This window comes from Ochlerotatus camptorhynchus, unplaced genomic scaffold, assembly GCF_037179485.1.
Source record: "Ochlerotatus camptorhynchus isolate MF236.1 unplaced genomic scaffold, CSIRO-AGI_Acam_v1.1 ptg000598l, whole genome shotgun sequence".
In the NCBI taxonomy this organism is placed as follows: Eukaryota; Metazoa; Arthropoda; class Insecta; order Diptera; family Culicidae; genus Ochlerotatus; species Ochlerotatus camptorhynchus.
The window spans coordinates 868,166-890,143 of NW_027041078.1; the positions used below are offsets into that span (position 1 = coordinate 868,166).

Below are 21,978 nucleotides of genomic sequence, written 5' to 3' on the forward strand. Positions count from 1 at the left end.
TTAGGGGGGATATTGGTAAGTAGTGGATAACTTGCTGTCTTTTATATGTTTAGCAAATCACAAACACAGAGCATTTTACAAAATTTGCTAATCAAACAATATGCTAGTATTGTACACGTGGATAAACTCTACATTCATCTAATGTCAGCAAATAATAAGAAGTAACTCTAAAACTCAGGGCTGTTTGGTATTTTTATTTGGATTATTAGCGCTACTATTTGGTGGGGTGTGGATTATTCGCTATGATTAATAATAATGGACACAAACACAAGGTTTCCAACGGTAGGCGTTTATTCAAGAAACGAACAAACCCTCGTATTTGACCTGTTTAATTTTTGTTATATTTCAATGCTAATTGATAAGAATTGCATGAGATTTCAGCTTCTCATACTTTCAATCCCTCCTCATAAATTATATTTTAACCTATGTCACTTCATCACATATGCTGCTAGATGGGTAGCATTTTTCCAAATATATTCCTGGTAAACTCGAAATTTCGGTGATGGCTACCTCCAGGAGGGAAAGGGTGTAAAATCATTAATGGCAAATATTTGTGGACGTTTTGGTGGGTCCTATTTTAATAAGCTGGAACTACCAGCTAACTGGAGTCATACAACACAAATGTTTTCTGTTCAAACTTTGTTCTTAGGTATAAATTGGTTTAGGGCCACTTTTCTGCAGATGGATGTAATGATCGATTTAGATTTACAAGGAAACGAAACAAAGATATGTACACATGTTGGAAAAAGTTTTCTTTTCAAAATTCGAATCTTGATTCGTTACTTCTACTGACTACGGATTGATCGAGTGATAAAGAACTACCAGCATTTTTTGTATCAAGCTCTAAGTAAGGGAAGGAAAAAGCGTTGTGGAGAAAAAAGCAGTTGTACAAATCTAACTACACTATGTATATCGAATGAACCGACTGTGCAAAACCGTTTGTACATTGAAAAACAACTCGGCGTGATTCGTATGTGATTTCGGTGGTAATTTGGAAACTAGGGTAAAAGGCACTGAGATGGGTGGTTCGAATTGTAGTACAGGAAACTCATAAACTAAATACATCAAACACAAGCCGGAAAATTTTGATTTTGTACAAAATAGAATAGTACACAAATGTTACAGAAAGAAACCACTTGAACAAACTGGATTCAATGGTCAACTTGGAAGCCAAACCATACATTTCAAAAGATAAAAGGAACCATTCAACTAAATCAAATTTTCAGTGTTCTACATCTATAAGCACAACTATATAATGAATGAGTAACTCTTACAAAACTACGTTTAAAGCTTAACATGATCAACTGAACGAGAGTATACATTTGTATTCAATGAGTTTCTTGGTGAAAAGTTGTTGAGTTTTTTTTTTCTTCTGTGAGATGTTGTTGTTGTTGTTGTTGATGACAGTTCACAGAAGGAACCAATTGAGAAATTATAGAATTTTCCGTCTCTAATATAAATAGAGTAAACAAAGCATAAACGAAACTTTGTGCAAATACTTTTTTGTTAGGAGTGTCCAATTGAGAGTTTCAAGCTCAAATATAATCTAAACGATAATTTTCCAATGCGAATCTACTGAAATAAACTGAACTACTTTAAAGTATGTGATCAGAAAAAACTTCAGTGTTAAAGAATACAGAATTTTTCGTTTCTATTCAATACTGTAACCAAGAAATCGCAAATAAAAGAGTAAATTCTGAAAAAGGTTACTGCTAAATAATCACTATTTGCAACTTTCGAGTGCCTAAAAACGATAGTAAAATAGTGAAAAATTTAGTAACGCTGAAATCAGATGAGTCTTCATAAAATATGTTCAATAGTAGAAATAGCATTGTAGTTGAAAGAAAAGGAGATAAATATATCGTAGTAGTAAGAAGCTAACCTTCGTTTTAAGAATCTTATCACTTCACAACCATTTAGCAACTAGTGTAGTGGGGGAGTCCGCTTATAAATGGGTAAGAGAAATTATCTTGCCATCAAAAGGAAAAAAAAAAAAAGTTTTGAGTGTGCGCGGTAATGTTTGCTATCTTTGTATGTCTTTTTTTGTTGAATTTGTTGTGGCTGTTGTTTTATTTATTTTTTTGTTAAAAAATCAAATAGAGAAATAAAAAACAAAAACGGTGTAATCTTATTTGGTTAGTAGACAATCCACAGCAATTTGGTATGATAATTTGCAGTAAATACAGTTGTACATAGTTACATAAAAGCTATACAAAAAAGCCAATACAGTCAAACAATATACAGCGGCACTTTAACTTGGATAATGTAGGCTTTAAAATATTTTCCTTATGAAAACGATACTTACGTGTAATGGTTTAATCGATTTTTATAGTTTGTTTTGAAGCAGTTACATGCATATAAAATATTTTTAGATATATTTTTTTTGATGAAGACACAACCATTCACAGGCGTAAGCACAGCAGAGAAAAATTTGAGGAAAAAGAAAAAAATAACTTACGTCAATTAAATTAGTTTTTGAAAATAAAGTAATATCAGACCACAAAGAAAGAACTAAACATTGTTGTTTGTTATTATTATTTTTTGTTTACAGATCGAAAATAGTGAAATGTAGTTGTTTGATCAAATTCTGTTGATTCTCTCGCTTTTAATTGCTGCATCTTGAATTCATTGCAAGTGGCGCCTTTGCTGAAGTTCTGTTAACGACCGATTGAATGCATAAATTGGCAATCCAGAATAAATCTTAGCTTTTTAGATCAAAAGGTAATCAGACAGGAATTAGTTGTTTGGAGGAAATGGCTGAAAATTACCAAACATAATTAATTTTAGTCGCAGGCTTTTTCACCTTTTCATATAAGTAAATTGCAGAATATTAGAAGAAAATGTTTTAAAATTTTTGAAAATTATTTATTTTGATAATTTGAAAAAAATAGAAAAATATGTTTAATACCAATATATAAAACATCGGATTTGTTAAATGCAATATTTGATATTTTTGAGGTTTACTCCAATTTGTTTCTATGTATTTATTATTGCCCATGCCTTAAAAGATTTTGATATCAATACAATTTTTTTTTGCATAAAAACATTTTATAAGAAATTGTAAAAATAACAATGTATGATTTTGATTTCAATGCACAGCACTTGTAAAAATCACAAACTAATGTTCATGATTCCTTTATTTAACGGCAGTCTCTGTTTCGAAATCGACCGCCAATCACCGACGGACATCGATTACCAGCCATTGACGGAATGCCAGGGAGACAAGCTGCCACCAGTGCTGAGGTTTTTCATTGTCATTGACAGACTTTCGCGCGATATTGACAATATTGTTCGTCATATAGTCACTGACAGACTTGATCCTGAAAAAAATCTTCGTCAAAATCTCATTCATTTTTTCGTCAATGATTCACCTGGTAACAAAAAGTGTAATTTTGAATATTCTGTGTCACATTATTGTTATCGTAGCAGTTCAGGACGTAGGTGCTTGTTCAAATTAACGGCTCCCTGTAATTGTGTTACGCAAGTCATTAAATTTCATTTCAAATTTAGTTAATTAAAAAACCTACACATGTTCGTCACTGACAGCATTGTCATTGACAATTGATATGGTTTGCCTTGACTGTGACTGTTAGCTCAAATGAGTGACCAAAGCAGAATTTTCAATATCACCGTGCATTGTCGAGATTTTGCAGCATTGGCTGCCACATCTCGGTAGAATCGCAACCATCAACACATGGGCCGGAATCAACGGCTTTACTTCCCTTCTGAAGGAAGACGTAACCAAAGATTTTATCACCTCAGACATCGGCTGGGATTGAACCCAGACACAACTTATGATGTGAGATTCAATTAAATATTCCCATTAAACCCGAGACACAAACCTACACGAAATTTTGGAGCTGCACAGTTCAAAAAAGTAGTGCGAATTTATGTTAATCTGATGCAAATAAATGGACCGTCATACATCATACAAGTTTAAACCATAAAAATAAATTTATGAGACATATCATGTAATATTCCAAATGCAATACTCCATCTTTGTAAGCAACATTTCTAGCAAGTTGCTATTTTTCATGAAAATTTAAGTTTACATGCATCGATGTTTACATCACTACACACACAAAAACAAAAATGGTATTGATACAAATATTGCCACATCAAATTAAACGATCCCCGAATTTCGTAGTTTTAACCTGGGAGGAAGACCCAGACTCGAAACATATAACCGTCAAAAGGAGCCAGACACAAGCTGGTAGGAACTGTCATTGGGAGCCAAGCAGTTTGACGATGCTTTTGTTACAATTGAACAAGAATACAGAAGGAGGTATTGAAATCTTGCGTAAAGTAATTTCTGACAAACTGTCGTTTCTAGCTATCTTATTCAATGGAACACCGCCATATGCCATATGTATCCTTAAATCCATATGGGAAGATACCATTAACCAAGGTTTCAGACAGAAAAGGACATTTTCTCACTGCACACTGAACAACACTACACGCTCAAAGTAAAACAGGGAATATTGCTCCGCCTATTTTGATTTGATTTCAGTAACTCAAAATTTCATGACATAAAGAAGAGCTATACAATGAATGCCGTGTGTGCTACTTGTGTCTAAGGTTTGCTTTTTTTAAAAGCGTTTATTTTTAAATAAAATATGTTCAGCTGTCGAAAATACCAATTCATAACAAAGTTTTTGGCAACACTGTGTCTTCTTTTGCCGCTAAATTTAACATGACGTCACTCAGACTCAGACAAAGAGGCAGAAAACTTCTATAACCTGTATCACAAGATCTACGCAGGAATGACATTGATGAGCTGTTCCAAACGATGTAAAAATGTTTTTGTAAGTACTATTTTGAGAATACCATTGAACAATGCTCCGAATATTTTTGCAGAACCCAAGTTAAGAACGATGCCATCAGTTGCAATTTTTAGGGTCGCCTTCTTCTGTATCTATCCGTGTAACGACATCAGCATATGCCTATTGCTATCGCACTTGAAGATCGCGGTTCCCCTCAAAGTGAGGACAGCTCCAACACCGAGGCCTAGATGAAAGAAAGGCATTACCATCGATAGCATTAACACATATTTCTAAACCTTTTTATACTGTTTACATCAATTTAGTATTAATATAAACAATAATTTAATATGTATTACGAGTAAATAAATTTTATTATTTTGAAAAGAATTGTTTTTGTTTTGAAAATTTCATATTTTAAATTCAAAAAGGCGCATATGTCATTTTAACTATGTTATATTTTCAAGTCGAAAATTTGCTTGAAATTAAACATATTCCGCCTTTAATTTTAACATAGTTCCGCTTTTAATTTGACAGAAGCACAATTCATTTTGAAAGTTTCAACTATTAAAAGTAGTTAGCGAGCAACTTTGATTTAACAGTTTGCTGACTATCGTTTTTATTTGTCGTCAATTCAGTGCTAACATTTGAAAACGGCACAAAAGCCATTTGTAAACAAATGGTTTGTGGGCCCTTTACTCACTACTTGAAGTACACCCACGCGACACAACAGCAACATCGGGTAGGGGAAATTTTCGCCTTCCTGACGATGCTGTTGGTTTGCGTGGGCGTTCTTCGGGTAGCGAGTAAAGGGCCCACAAAACATTTGTTTACAAATGGCTTTTGCGCCGTTTTCAAATGTTAGCACTGAATTTATTTGTCGTTTTGAACGCTAACCGCTTCCTACCAAAAAAGAACAAATGCAAAGTTTTAAGTCTACCAATGATTTTTTTTTGATTTTTTTCTTTTTGTATTTATTTTTTTATGGCACCTTGTAAACAAGTGGAAGATCACAGTAGGCTCTGTCGTTAACCTTTCAGTACTCGCGCTGTTGTACACAGTACAACACGAGAAAAAATTAAGATCTACTGACTTTGAAACTCCCTCAACGTGAAACTAAACATGTTTCATGAAACTTAATAAATATGTCCAATAGGCCAATACTTGAAGAAGTTTTTGGAGAGTATCAGGTTTCAAGAAGTGCCCTCTAGGTGAAAATAACATATTTGCGCGAGTGCTTGTGTTACAAAGGTTGCCGCAAGAACTGAAAGGGTAAGTGCGATCGTATCATTGATTTTTTTTCATCAGGAAAATATTTCAGTATGGGAGAAATTTTTCCCGATGAAGAGAACTACCAACCGGTGAACACTCGTGTTTAATTCAGTTACCATGGAGACGTAATTTGTGATTAGCCCCGGTCCCTTTCAAATTGTATCATTATTTATGAACGGCCTTATATTTGAAATGACGTTTCACATTCATCTAGTGATGTCCGATTTTCATTCGAATAATCGTTTAATCGATTAACGAACCGAAAAGTAAACTATTTATAATCGGCTATATCATGCCGATATAAGCATTAACATCTCCACAGGATCATCACCGATCGTTTCAAACATGTGCTGCACTCTCATTGGTGGAAAAATGGCAGCACAGCGAACAAAAAATAACCGATTAGTTGTTAATCGAGTAATTAAAAAATGGGACATCTCTGATTTTGGTGTGATTGTTTTGATAAAAACAGGGGTCTGGCTGGCGGCCATGTTTTTGATGCTATCATCTGCTCTTGTCTCTCTGCTTACTACAAGATTTTCCGTCCCTTTCCACCATGTATACGTCAGGCGGGCTGTATTTAAATAAGGCCCGTGATCTTGCCTACTGTCAAACGTTTAGGATTGATATGGGGTTGCCAGTCTCCTGGATAAAAATGAGCGCAAAATTTCATCTCTTTCGAGGGGGCAGCAAAACCACAAAATTACCTTGAATACGGGGGGTTCTCATTGGATGAAAGGGACCGTGAAAGAAGACACTAAAATAGAAAGTTTTTATTCCGACAGTTTCATCTTAGTATTCATCTTTGGAACTACTTCGCTCATTTTCCTCATATCGAGCAGAAACATCAAATAAATCCATGATTTTGGCGTGACCCAATCAATCATACGTATGACAAGATAATTAATTAATTAATTTATCTTTATTAGGGAGGCTTTCAGCCTGGGGCTGGTTCGCCTCCAATGACAAGATAGCTTAATTCAAAAGCTACAAATCAAAGTCTATAAGAACCAGTACCTGTTTTTATCATTGACTATCACAATCGCTTCAACCCAGTGTAGATAAATTGCGTTTGTTTTGAAAATCTTCACTGTTACGTACGAGCTAAGTTGAAGAGGAGACAATAGGGGGCCTTTCATGAACCAATTTTCTGTCAAATGTGAACCAGCGCCCGATTGGTCGGGCGAACGTATAGAAACGACAGAATTTTTACGACAGGGAATCTATTTTCTTGTATTTTAACAGTCAACTGCGTCGCCCATAATGAAATAGTTTTTGCACGGTTTTTTTTTTCCGTGAGAGAAGAAAAACACGTCAGAGACAAAAAGAAACCAGTTGTCTCCGAGCGAAATTAACAAACGAGTTCATATTACATCAATGAATAGGCGTTTTTTATGTTCACCAGTGCTTGATTATCCAACCCAAAATTGTCAAAATCAGAAGTGATCTTCAAAAGTAAAATAATCATATTCATTTTGAACAAAATGATTATTTTGAGTATTGTCGAACCCAAAGCCTGAATCCTAGATATCATCATCAATTCAGCATGAGGCAATAATTTTTCATCGATCTGTGTGTAAAAACCAAAACGACACGTTCTTCAGCGCTATATTTGTGTAAAATGAAAATAATAATTTTGCATTTGCACTAAGATGAAGACGAATATTAAGATTGACAACAACAGAGGCGATAATGAAGAAAAATAAATTTTGACTTCGATACTCAGAGGTTGCCTTGATGCTGTTATGTCAAAATTCAAATTCATGCAGGTAGTTGTTCTCACAGAAAAACAAAACTACCCACCGCTTGGGTTTTTTAAACTCAAATTTGAGTTATTTGACCTCTGTCCGTTTCATTTCCTCTCGCTATTATTGTCAAAAATACAACGAAAGATTCGACTCAACCGTCTAGTTCCGTACAAGAAGCCAAAATTGAGTAATATGCGATATACCCAAATTTGAGTTAATTGAACTTAATTTTGGGTAAAAAAATTGAAAATAACTTAGCGATGGGTAATTTTTTTTGCCGTGCTTAAATGCAAACTACTTTGAGCCGGTTTACCCAAATTTGGCTTATCGTACGGAACATGGGAGATGAGTGAAAAGAACTTAATTTTGGGTTGTTTTGAATTTCTGTGTACCTGTTAAGGTTGCCATCATTTTTAGCTGACTTGAGTGTACACGCTATTTCAAAACTACCCAAATTTGGGTAGAATCCACCCACAACTGTCAAAACTGAACCTACCCAAAAATGTGTAAACTGTGTTGGCAGTTACAAGTTGACAAATGAACAACATCGACATGAATCCGATCGACGTTGTTAATTTATCAACTTGTCACTCCCAACATAGTTTACCCATTTTTGGGTAGGTTCAGTTTTGACAGATCTGGGTGTATTCTACCCAAATTTGGGGAGTTCTGAAATAGCGTGTAGAAGAAATGATTTTTTTCAGCACTGATGAGAACGCATCATATGAATATCTACATCAATTCTTTTCAAAAGCCAAAGAAACGCCCGTATTCCAAAGTGAATTCAACGACGTTTTCATGTGTTTGGACGGAACGTTCGAAAAAGAGAGGTAAATCGCGACCGAAATCAGATCTCACACTACGTAAACCATGACCCACAAACATGGAAAAGACTCATTTGCTTATTACATGGACGTTTTCGGAAGCTTTTTACGTCTATTTGTTGACAACAACAATAACAATAACAGTGAATTTGTTCTGATCATAAAACGCTCTTGTTTTGGACACAGTCACCATGCAAGACGAGCGTAGAAAAAAAAAATCGTGGGTAGTCACCTGGAAAATCCATCGTGGCTGAAATTTTCTTAGAAACACCGTATGGCACGTGCTCTAAATAAACAGGGAAACCTTGACGGCGAATCGGAAGCCTCAAAGTAAACGCCAGAGTAGAACCAACAATCAATACGAAACTAACGATTTTAAATTGGCTCACCACTTTAGTAGCCTATTGGTCCCAAGCAAACGATTAACGTACCCTATTCTAGTCGAAATTCTAGTACTACGCAATGTTTGTTTTGATTCGCTTTGAAAGTTTGACAGATAAAATAAGGGGTTATTGGTTTTTCCTATGTTTCGAGGGGTGATTCGACAAGCTTGGGACCGAAGATAGTACCAGAGGTAAGCCAAAAAGTTGAGCACGTTTCTTCGGGACCTACTTGTCTTAGAGTTACCTCTATGGTAGAACTGCCAACCGTCAGCTCCATGGAAAGGCCGTGAGGTGCTTAAGAAGCAACCGAGGTATGTCCGATCGCGGTTTAAGTAAAAAGTATGATGCCTCCCATAATACAGAGCAGCGAATTCGCAACCGCGAAGGCTCACAGGCATACCGCGCCAGTAGGCAAGCAAATCGATCACTCAAGCAGGATATTTTTATTATTATTATTATTATTATTATTAAAGTCACTTTAACGCTCTTGGATCATTCGTGACTTGTCCGGGGGTGAGATTTGAACCCGTGACTTTGGCGTGAGAGGTATGGATGCTAACCACTACGCCGGGGTCGCCCCCCAAGCAGGACACCGTGCTCGAAAGCTGTATGACAACCTGCTGACCAAGTCCGATGGGTGCATACTTATGCATGATGAAACCTATGTAAAGACCGGCTTCGGACAGCTTCCAGGACCAACATTTTACAAGGCGAAGGCTCGAGGAGGTGTCCCCGGCAGTTTTAAATTTGTTTTTGCGGATAGATTCGCACGAAAATTTATAATCTGGCAGGCAATTTGCAGCTGCGGCCAGAAGACAAAGGTTTTCGTCACTGGGAAAATTATGAACTCGGAGTTTTACAAAACCAAATGTCTCCAGAAACGTCTGTTGTAATGTCTGTCCTTCATCTAGTCACATGATGGTCGGATGAAATTTTGGCTGGATTTTGCGTGTTGTCACTACAGCCGGGAAGTACATCAATGGTACAATAACAACGGAGTCCAGTTTGTTCCGAAAACCCTCAATCCGCCCAATTGTCACCAGTTCAGACCCATTGAAAACTACTGGGCAATTATGAAGAGGAAACTGAAGGTAAAAGGTACTGTCATCAAAATGTCAGCTTAGATGGAAAATTGGTGTTATAAAATCGCCAAAAACAGTCGACAGAGACCGTTGTGCGCCACTTGATGGGTCGTATTGAGGGAAAAGTTCGAGAATTCCTTGGAAACCACGACGATTAATTTCTTTCGTATTTTTTTTCTTAAAATAAAAGGAACAGTATGCACTTAAGTGAAAACAGTTTTCAAATCCTTTAATTCAAGTCAGAAATAGACTCAAATGATGTCGTTCCATTACAAAGTGGGCCATGATTTATATGCGACGTCCCTCTACGTAGCGACAAATGTCAGCAATCTCTATGGTTTTGTTTTGTTCTTATATCCGTGCGTTTTGGCTTGCTTTCGGCTGGCTGTTTTTTCCTCGCTATACATCTTATATGAAATAATGAATGTTATCGAATTGTGAAAAAAATCTAGAGGTGAATATAAGTGTGAAAACTCAGATATTTTTCATCTGGTTTCGTTTTAAGTGTGCATTGGATAGTGGTGCAGGCTCCACTGGGAGTTTACTTTTTATGTGAGTGCTCTCCTACAGTGCCGTGAACTGATAGATTGGATTCCTCATCCATTAAAATAAAAACTCAGTGAAATCTTTCTAGTTATACATTGATTGATTGATATACATTGAAGTATGAATGCAGCACCATTATCATTTTGATAACAGTAGCGTAAATATACAGGGCATATTGCAAGTGAAAGTGACCTCATATTGGACGAAAATTTCCAGGAAATAGTCACTAATTCTGCAATGGAGCTACCACCTACTAACTCCCGGAAAAACAGCTTCTTGTGATTACCTGCGGTTTTAAGAGGTTAACATTGTCGCACAGGACTTATTTTTCAGGGGCAGATTTTTTTTATGAAATGGGATATTATTCACGATTTTGGCCATATACTGCCAACATAAGAATATAGCATTATTTTTGTACAAGGATCATTTGTAGAAAATTACTTAAGGAACATTTGTCTAGAACATTTGAAACCGTTATCATCGTATTTCGATGATAGTTCTAATACTACCTTTAAAATAGTCTCTTTATTCCAGTCTCAGTCTCTTTAAGTAAAACTATGTCCATGTTACATGTTTTATAGAGCGCATCTCATGTACTTCTTTAAGTTTGTTCAAGGATACCCAGATTCCTAAATAGCGGAGGGCATAATATCTAATGAACTAAGGAGCAATTTGCTTTGAAAAATCATTCCACAGAACCTTAAAAGAAATTTCTGGTCTGAAATTTTCTGGAATTGACTGCAAATTCTCAATAATACCTCCCTCCCTAGTCATACTCCTTGAAATTTTATATGGAACCCTCCTCAGCATTATCTAGAAAATAATCCTCCAAATTCCCTTTGAATTCTGAAATTACTTAAAATGCACCTCAGAATGCCCATGTAACTCTCCCTTTTGAATCCCATGAAATACTCTTAGGGATTCCATGAATGTCTTCTAAAATAAGCTACACCGGGGCAAATTGAAACGGATTCTACAAATTTGAATCTTAAAGCACTCTGAAAAAATAAATTAACACTATCAAGATCGAAGCAGGCCACGCTGCGAAAAGGTCGTGTTTTTGTTTTGCTGCGTCGTTTTCACTCTTGCAAAAACTAAAATAATTACAATTTTGATCTAGAAAAAGTTAAATTGAAAGCACAGAAGTGGTTTTAAAAAGAGTTTCAAGTGATAATTTTCAAATCCCACGTATCCCTAGTGTTTGCCACAGTGATCAGTGATATGAGTTGAATGTAGAATCATATTCTTCCTGTTTCGTGGTATGAGGTACGGTTTGTTCTAACTAACGCTTTGGAACGCTTAGCTAAATTTATTTGCCATCTATATAATTATTTCTGTTTACCCATATGAATTGCAACTTAAACTTTATTACTAAATATCTGCCAGTATCAAAGAAGTATTTTTATGATTCTGGAAGTGTGAATACACTTCAGATATCCATATGATATGTGAATGTGTTCATGCGGGGATTATTGCATATGAAGACGACATCGGAATGTACGTGTTGAATAGGCATTCTTGAAATGGGTCATTGGATTTACAGTAGAGCTATCAACTTTCATTTCTAGGGCTAAACATGTTTGCATCTACGGTAAAAACAGTTTTATCAACAAAAAGGTGCAGGCAGGTTTCTTCCATAAAAGCACTTCCAGTCAGTAGTGGGAGATGGATTTTATCTACACACACACAACCACTATTTTTTGGTCTATCTCAAACCAATTTAACTGATTTTTTGTATTGATAATGTGATGTTTACAATTTCATCTTACCCCTCTGTCCTCATTTTTATTTACTCCATGCGGTGTACATGAAGTGCTTTAAATTGTTCGGACAAACTCATTTGTGCCGGGATTTTCTATATAATCACTATCATTAGCCCTCATTTGCTTCCCTAGTGCAAACAAATGAAGAAAATACAGAAAACTCAACTATTTGTAGAAGTTAAAGCGCTTTGGAAAAAAAATGCTTGTTATAAATTTCATAACTAATGAAAATAAACAAACCTTGAGCTGTTTCGACAGTCATAAGATGCATTTAGGTTGAGCTGTTTGTAAGTACTTGTATGGACAGTAATAAGATGCATTTAGGTATGTACCCAAGTAACCAATAATCCAAATAAGTGGCCCTTTTTTGCCTTATACGGGCCTCATTAGAACTTGCAAATACTGGTATAGCCGTTGCTCAGATGTATATGTATAAACAAGAAGGCGAAATAACGTGCCAATGTTTACTTGGGTAGAATACTGTAAAAAATATTAACAGTGATTACCCTCTTCCGCTAATAGTAACGCCCACTGTTTCAACTTGCCCCGGTGTACCTCATCGTTTGTTTGACTAATCCAGTCAATAAGGTTTTACTGGATTTTTGAATTGCGGAACTGTTCGGTAAAAGTTTAAAAACTCTGTGGAAAATTCAAAACTGAGAATATGTGTTCCGAACTTGTACAGACTTAGTTCTGTTAGCCCCATATAATAATAGATCGATATCAATGATTCCTTACCGATAGCGATCATTTGAATTTTTACCGAGTTTTTCAGCAATTCAAAAACTTAGAAAAAAATACTGACTCCTGTTAAATAATCGACGTGTGTATCCATTGGAATTATTCTCGGAATTTCCTTCTTGAAACTCTTTTGACAGAGTCATAGTTCTTTTCGCATTCTCATCAAAGCTACCTATGAATGCTACTCCTTGACATTCCTTAAGTACTGTCCTTAAATAACAATGAAATTCTAATCGGAATTGCCTTACATTATCTTTAGTATTTCCTTGGAATTTCCTCAGAATTCCTTGGAAATTGTGCTCTCACTCTTCGAAGGGTATTGATAGCGGAATCTTACAATTAGAATCGGTTCCTTGCGATAATGAAAAGAATGAGAACTGTATCAAAACCAAACATTTCATAATTTCTCAATAGTGATGGAGTAATACGACATGCACTAAACTAAGGACGCGGAGTATACCACAATAGATACAATTACTGGCCGCAGTTGATTTGCGCCCCGAACAGAGGAAAAAAGGAAGACATTATCTTCAGAAATTGTTTTGTATTTTCCTCACAATATCCTTAAAATTTGCATAAGCATTTCCTTAGATTTTTACTCATAACTACCTCAGCGGACGCTTTTGTTTACCTTGGAATTCTCCTCAAAACAACATTGAAATTTTATTCAGGACTACTCAGAACTGTATTACCTAGAATTTCCTTTTAAAATCTCCACTCAGCAAATTTCCTATGGAATTTCCACAAAAGTTCACACTGTTCGACAAAGTGCCAGAATTCACGTTTTTTTTTTTTTAAATCTAATGGATTTTTTTAAAGTCCATCATCTTGAATATCATCATTCATCCACATAGTTTGAAATCTTAATTCATTAAGTTTAGGAATTTAAACAATTTTCTGTCTGAAGTTTCAAAAAAAAATCTCATGTCCCACACTAAGAAAAAAAGTAAGAGGTTGTATCCAAGACACGACCGAAGATTTGACGTAGGATTACGTGCTCGGTTTCAATATTCGGCGACTGTGTCAGGGAAACCAATTGTTTGCAGGCAATCGATGATAACTTTGATCATCATTGCAACAGTTGGACATTTATGTGATTTCCAATAGTGAACTGTAGAAAAAAGATAAAGTGTTCATTTTAACAGATTCGTAGATAAATTTCCAATCGATTGGATTGTTTAGAAATAAAATCCATCCGCTATTGACAGGGTTACAAGTGATCAAAACCTGACCACTTTTTGTAACGCGGTAGATTTTGGTTTTTTTTTTAAATTGCACCCTAATATGTTGCCGAAAGACGTAATCCTACGTCAAAAATTGCAACCTCAGAATATTTAAAATTGAAGCCTCATAACCTTTAACAGTTTTCTTAGAGCGTGATCTCAAATATTTGACAATGAAACACATTTCCAAGAATTCTGAAACACTTCCTAAATCCAGTCTTTCAGCTCGGTAGCGTTTCTGAACTTTCATCAATCACGTAACGCAGATTTTTTTCAGGAAATTTAAATATCTGAGACAAACATTTGAGTTCGGGGGGACTTCGACAATTTGATGGGAAGGTTAATAAATTTTCTTTTAAACATACCAAAATATTCAAAATTCCGTATTTACCCATTCTGCACACATTCTGCATTTGAACTTCCCACCCCTTTCTCTCTGTTTATGTCCATGGCAATCATTGAACATATGTTATAAGGAAGTTGAGATTTATGCTCCTTTAAGAGTGTATTTTTAAGAAACTTCATACACAATCTCGAAGGGTATTTCAAATGTAAAGTATGGAAATGTAGGGTAAGAGAACCAGATATGGCATATGCACCAGTTATGACACAATCCCATATAGGCGATGGTACCAGTATTTAGTCCCACCCATTCCAATCACATAGGTACATTCCAAAAAGGGAACCAAATTTTTAACTAGCATCATAACTGGTGCACTTCCCCTAGGGGTATATTCTGCAAAATATTGAGATTAGATTTTACTGGTAGGATGAAATCATTGTAAAATAAAGTTTCCAACAGAAAAATTACTACAGTATTAGGTAAAACAAGGTAACTTAAAAAAATCACAAACACCAATTCAATTGCGTTATTTAAATGTTGTGATTCTTAGCAGGAATAGCTTAGGTCAAAACAATTGATCGAACGTAAAATTAATATAGAGATACACGAAAACCTTTAGATTCGTTCTATTAACATGAATGAAGACAGCCTTTGCAATGAATTGTAGATGCACCTTAATTTTGTCTACAATTTTGTTAGTTGTTCACCTCTTTCAATTTAGCTTTTCTTTTTGGTTTGTTTGGTTTGATTCAATGTATAATGAGTCTTCGCAACAACCGGTTATTAGTAGTACTAGAGCTTGTTTCCAATCAAAAGAATACGTGTGTTGTACGAAACAAAACAACCGAAAACAACAGTTTAAAGCCGTTTGGAGACCAAAATCAAGAGTAGTATATAATAATATGAATGAATATTAGAGATGTATTTTTTTTGTAGATAATTATTCTTAGTCTATACTTCCACGTCAAATAGAAAGGAAAATATACTAACATGTAAGCAAATATATGAAGTATGAAATGTAATAAGATATCGAAAAAAAGTAACAAATCTCCTGAAGTCTAGTATAACTGCCTATAAGATAATACCATGTAAAATCATTTCCTTTGAATGTCAAATAGTATCAAGATGAATTGAATTTGAACTGGGTGTAGGTTACTGGAATTAATCACAATTTCCTTTTGTTATTTTACTATCAAATTTGAAGTCAAACGGAATTCTATTGCTTTTTTTTTTTGACAACAATTAGCAAATCACGCGCGCCTCCTCAAGCTGTGTCTCAGAGTGTCTCTTTAGCTTGTTATCGAAGTTGGTTTACAATCACATTCAAGCCTGCCGTAACTCTACCGTACAGCGGAGATCATTGTTAGTACATTATGATTGCGATCTTGAGACTGTGTGTTAGTGATAGTAACAGTTGTTTGTAATGGTAGTAGTTGTGGTAATCGTTGAAATATATTAGATTAAGATTGTTCTGTAGTGATATATAAACTGTACTTTGTCTCAAACAAAACGAAATCAAAAACCTGACTATAGAAGGGAACTGATCACGTACCTGACCGCCTTCACCCTCGACGCTCTGCAGCTCTCGCCACTCTTCGATCGTTTGGGCCAAATCGATCTGGCATAGGGGTACCTTGACTTCTCCGATCTGGTCGTGCTTGGAGAATCGATCGAAATCGAATATGGCAAACACCAGCGTCTTGTTCATTGCGTCGGCATATGGAAGGCTCTGCAGGAAATATACCCCATAAGAAGAAGAAGAAGAAGAAAAAGAAACAAGAAGAAACCACAAGAACAGATGTTAGTTCGACGCTGGTCGCCACAAGAAAGCGAAGTTCCTTACATATAAACAATTAGTTTACCACATATACAGATAGACGAAGTATTTCTAGCCTAGAGACTTGGGGCTGTTGCAAAGTTTATTCAGCTAAGAACTGTGGGTTTGTTAGTATATCTGAATTTCTGGAAATGTGTACCTAACGGAATCATGGAAATGTTCTCAAACAATAATGGAGAAGTGGAACCAAAGTGTTCGAACTAATACGTAAGTGCAAGACGCGAAAGTGAAAGTGGTGAATAATTTCTGGTAAGAGTATCGAAAATACTATGAGGACGGAACCTATGATTGTCTGAAGAAGGTGGAAACAAGAAACGACTAACTTAACAGCTAAACAGAAAGAAACGTTGTCATTGTTGGAATTACCTTGAACGTGAACGATTCGTTAAATACCGGATTGAGGGTTTTCCTGTGAACCTTAGTTTCAAACTTTTTCTTTTTATCTGGTAGTAGATAGACTTTTACATAAGGATCGGATGTACCTCCCATGTCAAGAGCTGGCAATTCTTCCGCTTGGATTACGGTCACAGTCAAAGCGTTTGCATTGAAATCGTATTCAAGCTGCAAGCATTCAAGGTAAGGTTAGATTTATTGCACAATTACATGACCTTTTAAGCCGCTCAACATCCACTAACCTTATATTGTAGTTTGCCGAGCTTCTGTTCGCTCTGCTTACTTTCCCCTTCGTCTTGCTCTTCGGCATTCTCAGTCAGTTCTTCCATGTCAGGTTGGACCTAAAAACGCGAATTTAGTTTGGTTGTTTTATCGCGTCGCGAAGAGAAAAAACATGAATGTAGTCAGAGTGTTCTGCTTAGATCTCCCGTTCAGCGATATGGAACAGGTGGGACATCTACAAACATCGATAGAACAGCACTCTAATAGTTATAATAAATAGCATCTAGGTTGGTTCAGCTTTAAAAGAGGGTTTACAACAAATACAACAGATTTTTTTTTTTGCTTTGTTTTCCGGTTAGATTAGTGAACGCACATATTACAATGCACCTGTACACTGACACATTTAATGAATGAGATTCTACTGAATACCTTTTCTTTGTATGCTGAACCTAATAATTGTACCGATTTCATATCGACTCCTTTCATGCCCTTCTTGCCGTCTTTGGAGCGTCTCTTGCGGAAGCAGCGCCGGATGCAGAAGCCACAGATGCCGAGAATAATCACGAGCACCGCGATTATGATGGAGACGAAGCCCCACGTTGGGATGCCCATTTCGTGTGCCAGTGCCTCGGTGATCTCCGCTGCCTTCTCTCCAATCTTCTCCGCCTCGCCTTTCGTTGGCAGTGCGGTGCTCGAAAAGTCATCATTTTCTTCTGCAAAGTAAAAAAACAAAAACAAAATCAACTCAATCAGTCATATCATCAATTCTCACGTGCAATGTCGACCATTATTTTAAAACTGATTCCTCTTCTTACGAATATTACTGCGAAAATTGTTCAACTTAATTTCTGTTCCGTGATTTCCGGCAGCAAAAGTTTGACCCTTCAGAATCGCATATGCGTTACGAACCATCTAATCACCTGGCTTCAATCTACACTATCTCTCGAAAAGTATGGGATGGGAGTGATGGTTTTATTTCCAGATAATATTAGAACAAAAAAAAAAGCATTTCCATGTCTCATGTGGTTACTTCTTATCTCATCCACATTTGCATGCACAGTTGCACCACTCGGTCGGTAGACTGCATAATCTAGCCTTGCTTTATTTTTATCTCATTCGCTTCAATTAAAATCAATGTCATTTGCAGATCCGTCTGAGCATACATAATATGCAGAACAGTTCTTTTCTCCGATTTAATTTGGTGTAATCAAAAAGATAAATGGGATCAATTATTGGCGAAACGACTTCCAAATTATAAAAGGTCATTTAAAATGCCTTTTACTAATTCGAATCTCTTAACGGCATTCACAATGAAAAGCTTTGGAAGAGGGTTGAATGATTCCATTGCTATCTTCGGTCACTTCGTGTAATTTTTCTCAAATCCAAGAGTCTAGCGATGTTTGAGACTAATTGGTCACTATATATAGAAAACAAAAACAGGCTTATATAATTATTGCTAAATTGGGTCAATGACATTTGCTCCTAAATCAAAATGTGTGCAGCAAAACTTTAAGGAAACTATTGATAGAAGAAAATCAGCCATGACAATGGCCATTTGTGGATTCTATCAACCTTGCCCTTAAAGTGATATGATCCAGCTTCCATAAATCATACGCACTTGCACTGCCACGTCGAGATTTCAGGCATTAAATTTGAATCATTATATTTGCTGCGCCGCACAGTGGGACGAAATCAAAAAAAGTAGGCTTCGTTGGCTTCGTAACACTCCAGGACAACATTTGAATAGTGGCACGAAGCTAGATCCGGCCAGAAGATCGTAGGGCCCTTGTGTTACTTCAACAGAGGAAGGAGACGCTTCTGTAGACACTCCTTGAGGTAGATCTCCCCGTTTACAGTCCCGGTAGTCACGAACGGCGCACTCCGGTTGCCACATGAGCAGATCGCTTGCCAAAGTTTCTGCTTCCTTACTTCCTCCGATACATCAAACTTGTGCTGGGCGGTGAAGAACAGTAGCCCCGGAAGATGCCGGAAGTCCGCCTTCAGTCATCATCCATGATGAGACAATGAGGCTTCGTGAGCATCTGGGTGTACAGTTTCCGGGCCCCTGACTTTCCCACCGTATTTTGCCGCTCGTCACGATTTGGAGCCTTCTGCACTTTGTATGCAGTCCTTCCCGGTCCTTGGCTCTCTGAACGAAAGACTTTGACAGATCCAACTTTTTGGCCACATCCCTGAGCGAAGCATTGGGATTCCGCTTAAACGTTTTCACGACACGCTTGTGACCGCATTTCTCCTTCCGTTCGATGCTCAGAGTTTCGTAGTAACGATTAATCACACGATTCACCGTTGACTGCACGATTCCGAGTTGTTTTCCGATGTCCCGATGAGAGAGTTGAGCATTTTCCAGGTGCTTGCGCAAAATCAATTCGCGACGTTGCTTTTCGGGTGACGCCATTTTTTCCAACTTTTGAAATACTGACAGCGATAAAAATATAGTGTAAACAATACACTCTAACTACTTCTGCCCTAATTTTCAAGAGAAAATACCCAATGGGTAATTTTCTACAGCGTTTTTCCCGTGATGCAGTTTGATGTGGGAAACCCTTTATTACAAGACTTGTTTGTTTACGTCTCATCTGTTATGTCAAAGATGGACTCCGTCACGTGTAAAATTACCCTAATAAACAAATACCATAAACGGAGTGTATCCCGGATGGGTAAACTATCCCACAAATGGTCTGGATGATACCCCGAACACGTCGTTAAGCTCTCTTTTATGGTTTTTTTTAATTAGGGTAGTTGTTTCTAAGTGTGTAGATTGCAGAACAGAGACCTACGCTAATTAAAGAAGAATAAAAAGAAGAAGAAGAAGAAGAAGAAGATGGAATTATCTGAAAATATAGAAACTTCTTTGCAGTTCTCTGGACTTCCGTGAGGATATCAGAACTGCAGTTGTCGGAAATTACCTGAGTGTCTAGTTCAGTTAGTTGAACTGAACTGAGATTCATTGACCATCTCTGATGTTCTAGAAGCTACCCTGAAGTTCCCGTAATTACCATAAAGTTCTTCACCTGAAGATTTTTTGAAGAAAATTTCTAGACTTCTGTAATGTTCTCAAAATATGTATGAAGTTTTCTAAATTTCTCAGGACTTGTCTGGACTTTCCTGAAATTTCCAGAACTTTCAAAGATTCTCGAAATTTTCCTTGAACTAATGGAGCTGTCCAGAATTATTCAAAACTAACCCTAAAACATCTTTAAACATCCCCACTGCCGTAATCTAAACGAAACTATCAATTCTATACTTTCATCTCCTCCTCATCTATCGTATAAACATTACCACTTCAGTCAGTCATTCGAAATTAGCATCTTCAACTATGTAAATCGTTGACTTCACGCAGAAGTAATACTAAACATATAGTCAAAGTACCAACTAAGTTCCCCGAAATGCTGTTCTGAAGTTATTCGAGCTCTGGACCAACCTTAGCCAGAAGTTCTTGGAATTTCTATGAAATATTCAAAGTTTTCTCTAGTTCTATAGACTTCCCTGAATTTCTAAGAACTTCTCAAAAGTTCCAGTAGTTTTCTTGAAGTTGGGTGAACCACCCTAATGATCTCTAAGCTTCCCTGAAGTGGCTGAAATGTTATAGTGGTTCCCAGATCTAATTATCCCGCAGTCTTTTTTATGAATCTTCCCCGAAATCCTCGGTATTTGCGTTCATTCCTCGGATCTGCTCTAATTTTCCTTAAAAATGTCTCTAATGTTGTCCAGCCATTCCTGAAGTTCTCGACATTATTATGTGGATGTTTCTGAATGGATGAATTTAGTGAACTTCCCAACGTTTTCTACACTTCCTTGAATTTATCGGAGCTTCCGTTAAGTTTCCGGAATTTTTTGCAAGTTTGTTTTTAACTTCTCTGATGTTCTCCGGAATATCTTTAATTTTTTAATCTTCTTGATAATTCTTTCTGTTTTCTAGCCTTAGGCTCTGGAAATTTATCTGAAACTCAAATAAATTTCCTGAAATCCGCCAATTTTCTGATATTCATGGAACTACTTTGAAGTTCTGAGAACTGCCCCAAAGATCGCGGTACTTCTTTTAAAATCTGTAATTGGTGTTTTGGAAACCTCTGTTAAGCTCCTGCAATTTTCCTGAATTTAATGAATTTCTTCTTGAAATCTGATCTTGAAACTTCGCCGTAGTTCTGGACGATATTTAAGCTCTCAGAACTACCCTGAAGTTTTTGGATCATTCTTAAAATTCTTGGAATTTACTTGAAATTTCAGAACTTCTTGAAGGCTCCCGCAATTTAAAAAAATAAAAGTTCCATGTTAATGAAAAGTTTTTTAAATGTTCTTGAAATTCTCGGAACTTCATTAAAGATCCCGAAATTTTCATGATGGTACTCCCAACTTGACGTTGTCTGCACTTTTATTTTTAAATTCTGTTGAGTTCCAGCCATTTTTTTAAATCCTTGGAATTTCCTGAAGTTTTAGGAATTTTCCTAAAGGTTACACAATTTTCAGATTTTCATGGAAGTACCTTAAAGCTATGAGAACTTTCCCGAAGCTCTCTAACGTTTTTCAAGGATCTTTGAACTTACCAGAAGTTTTCTTGAAGTTCCTGAAATGTTCTTGGAGTTCTCCATTCTTCATAAAGTTCATGAAACGCTGATCTGAACATTGAGCCAACAATCCGGAAGAACTTATATCCATTTATTTTATATTGAATATATTATTTGCAAAAGTCGATTTAAAATGATGAATAAAATATAATCTGAGACAATACAACGATTTTGAATTTGTTTAATAATTATTAAAGTCTACGTAGACTTTAAGAGAGTGGAGGAGGAATTTCAGAAAATACTACTGTAGTCTAC

General features: G+C 36.3%; 1 protein-coding gene across 3 annotated transcripts in view; it reads right to left on the reverse strand.

Moving 5' to 3' along the window:
- Nucleotides 1-21,978, reverse strand: part of Syt1 (Synaptotagmin 1) — a 68,382-nt gene that overhangs the window by 32,047 nt on the left and 14,357 nt on the right. For 2 of the 3 annotated variants that reach the window (XM_065237246.1, XM_065237245.1), the window contains exons 3-6: nt 17,567-17,850; nt 17,158-17,256; nt 16,889-17,083; nt 16,238-16,414 (exon numbers count right to left, since the gene is read on the reverse strand). In XM_065237246.1, coding sequence (XP_065093318.1) covers nt 16,238-16,414; nt 16,889-17,083; nt 17,158-17,256; nt 17,567-17,850 — 755 coding nt within the window. The remainder of the gene's footprint in view (nt 1-16,237; nt 16,415-16,888; nt 17,084-17,157; nt 17,257-17,566; nt 17,851-21,978) is intronic. The other variant, XM_065237247.1, reaches the window with a different exon arrangement.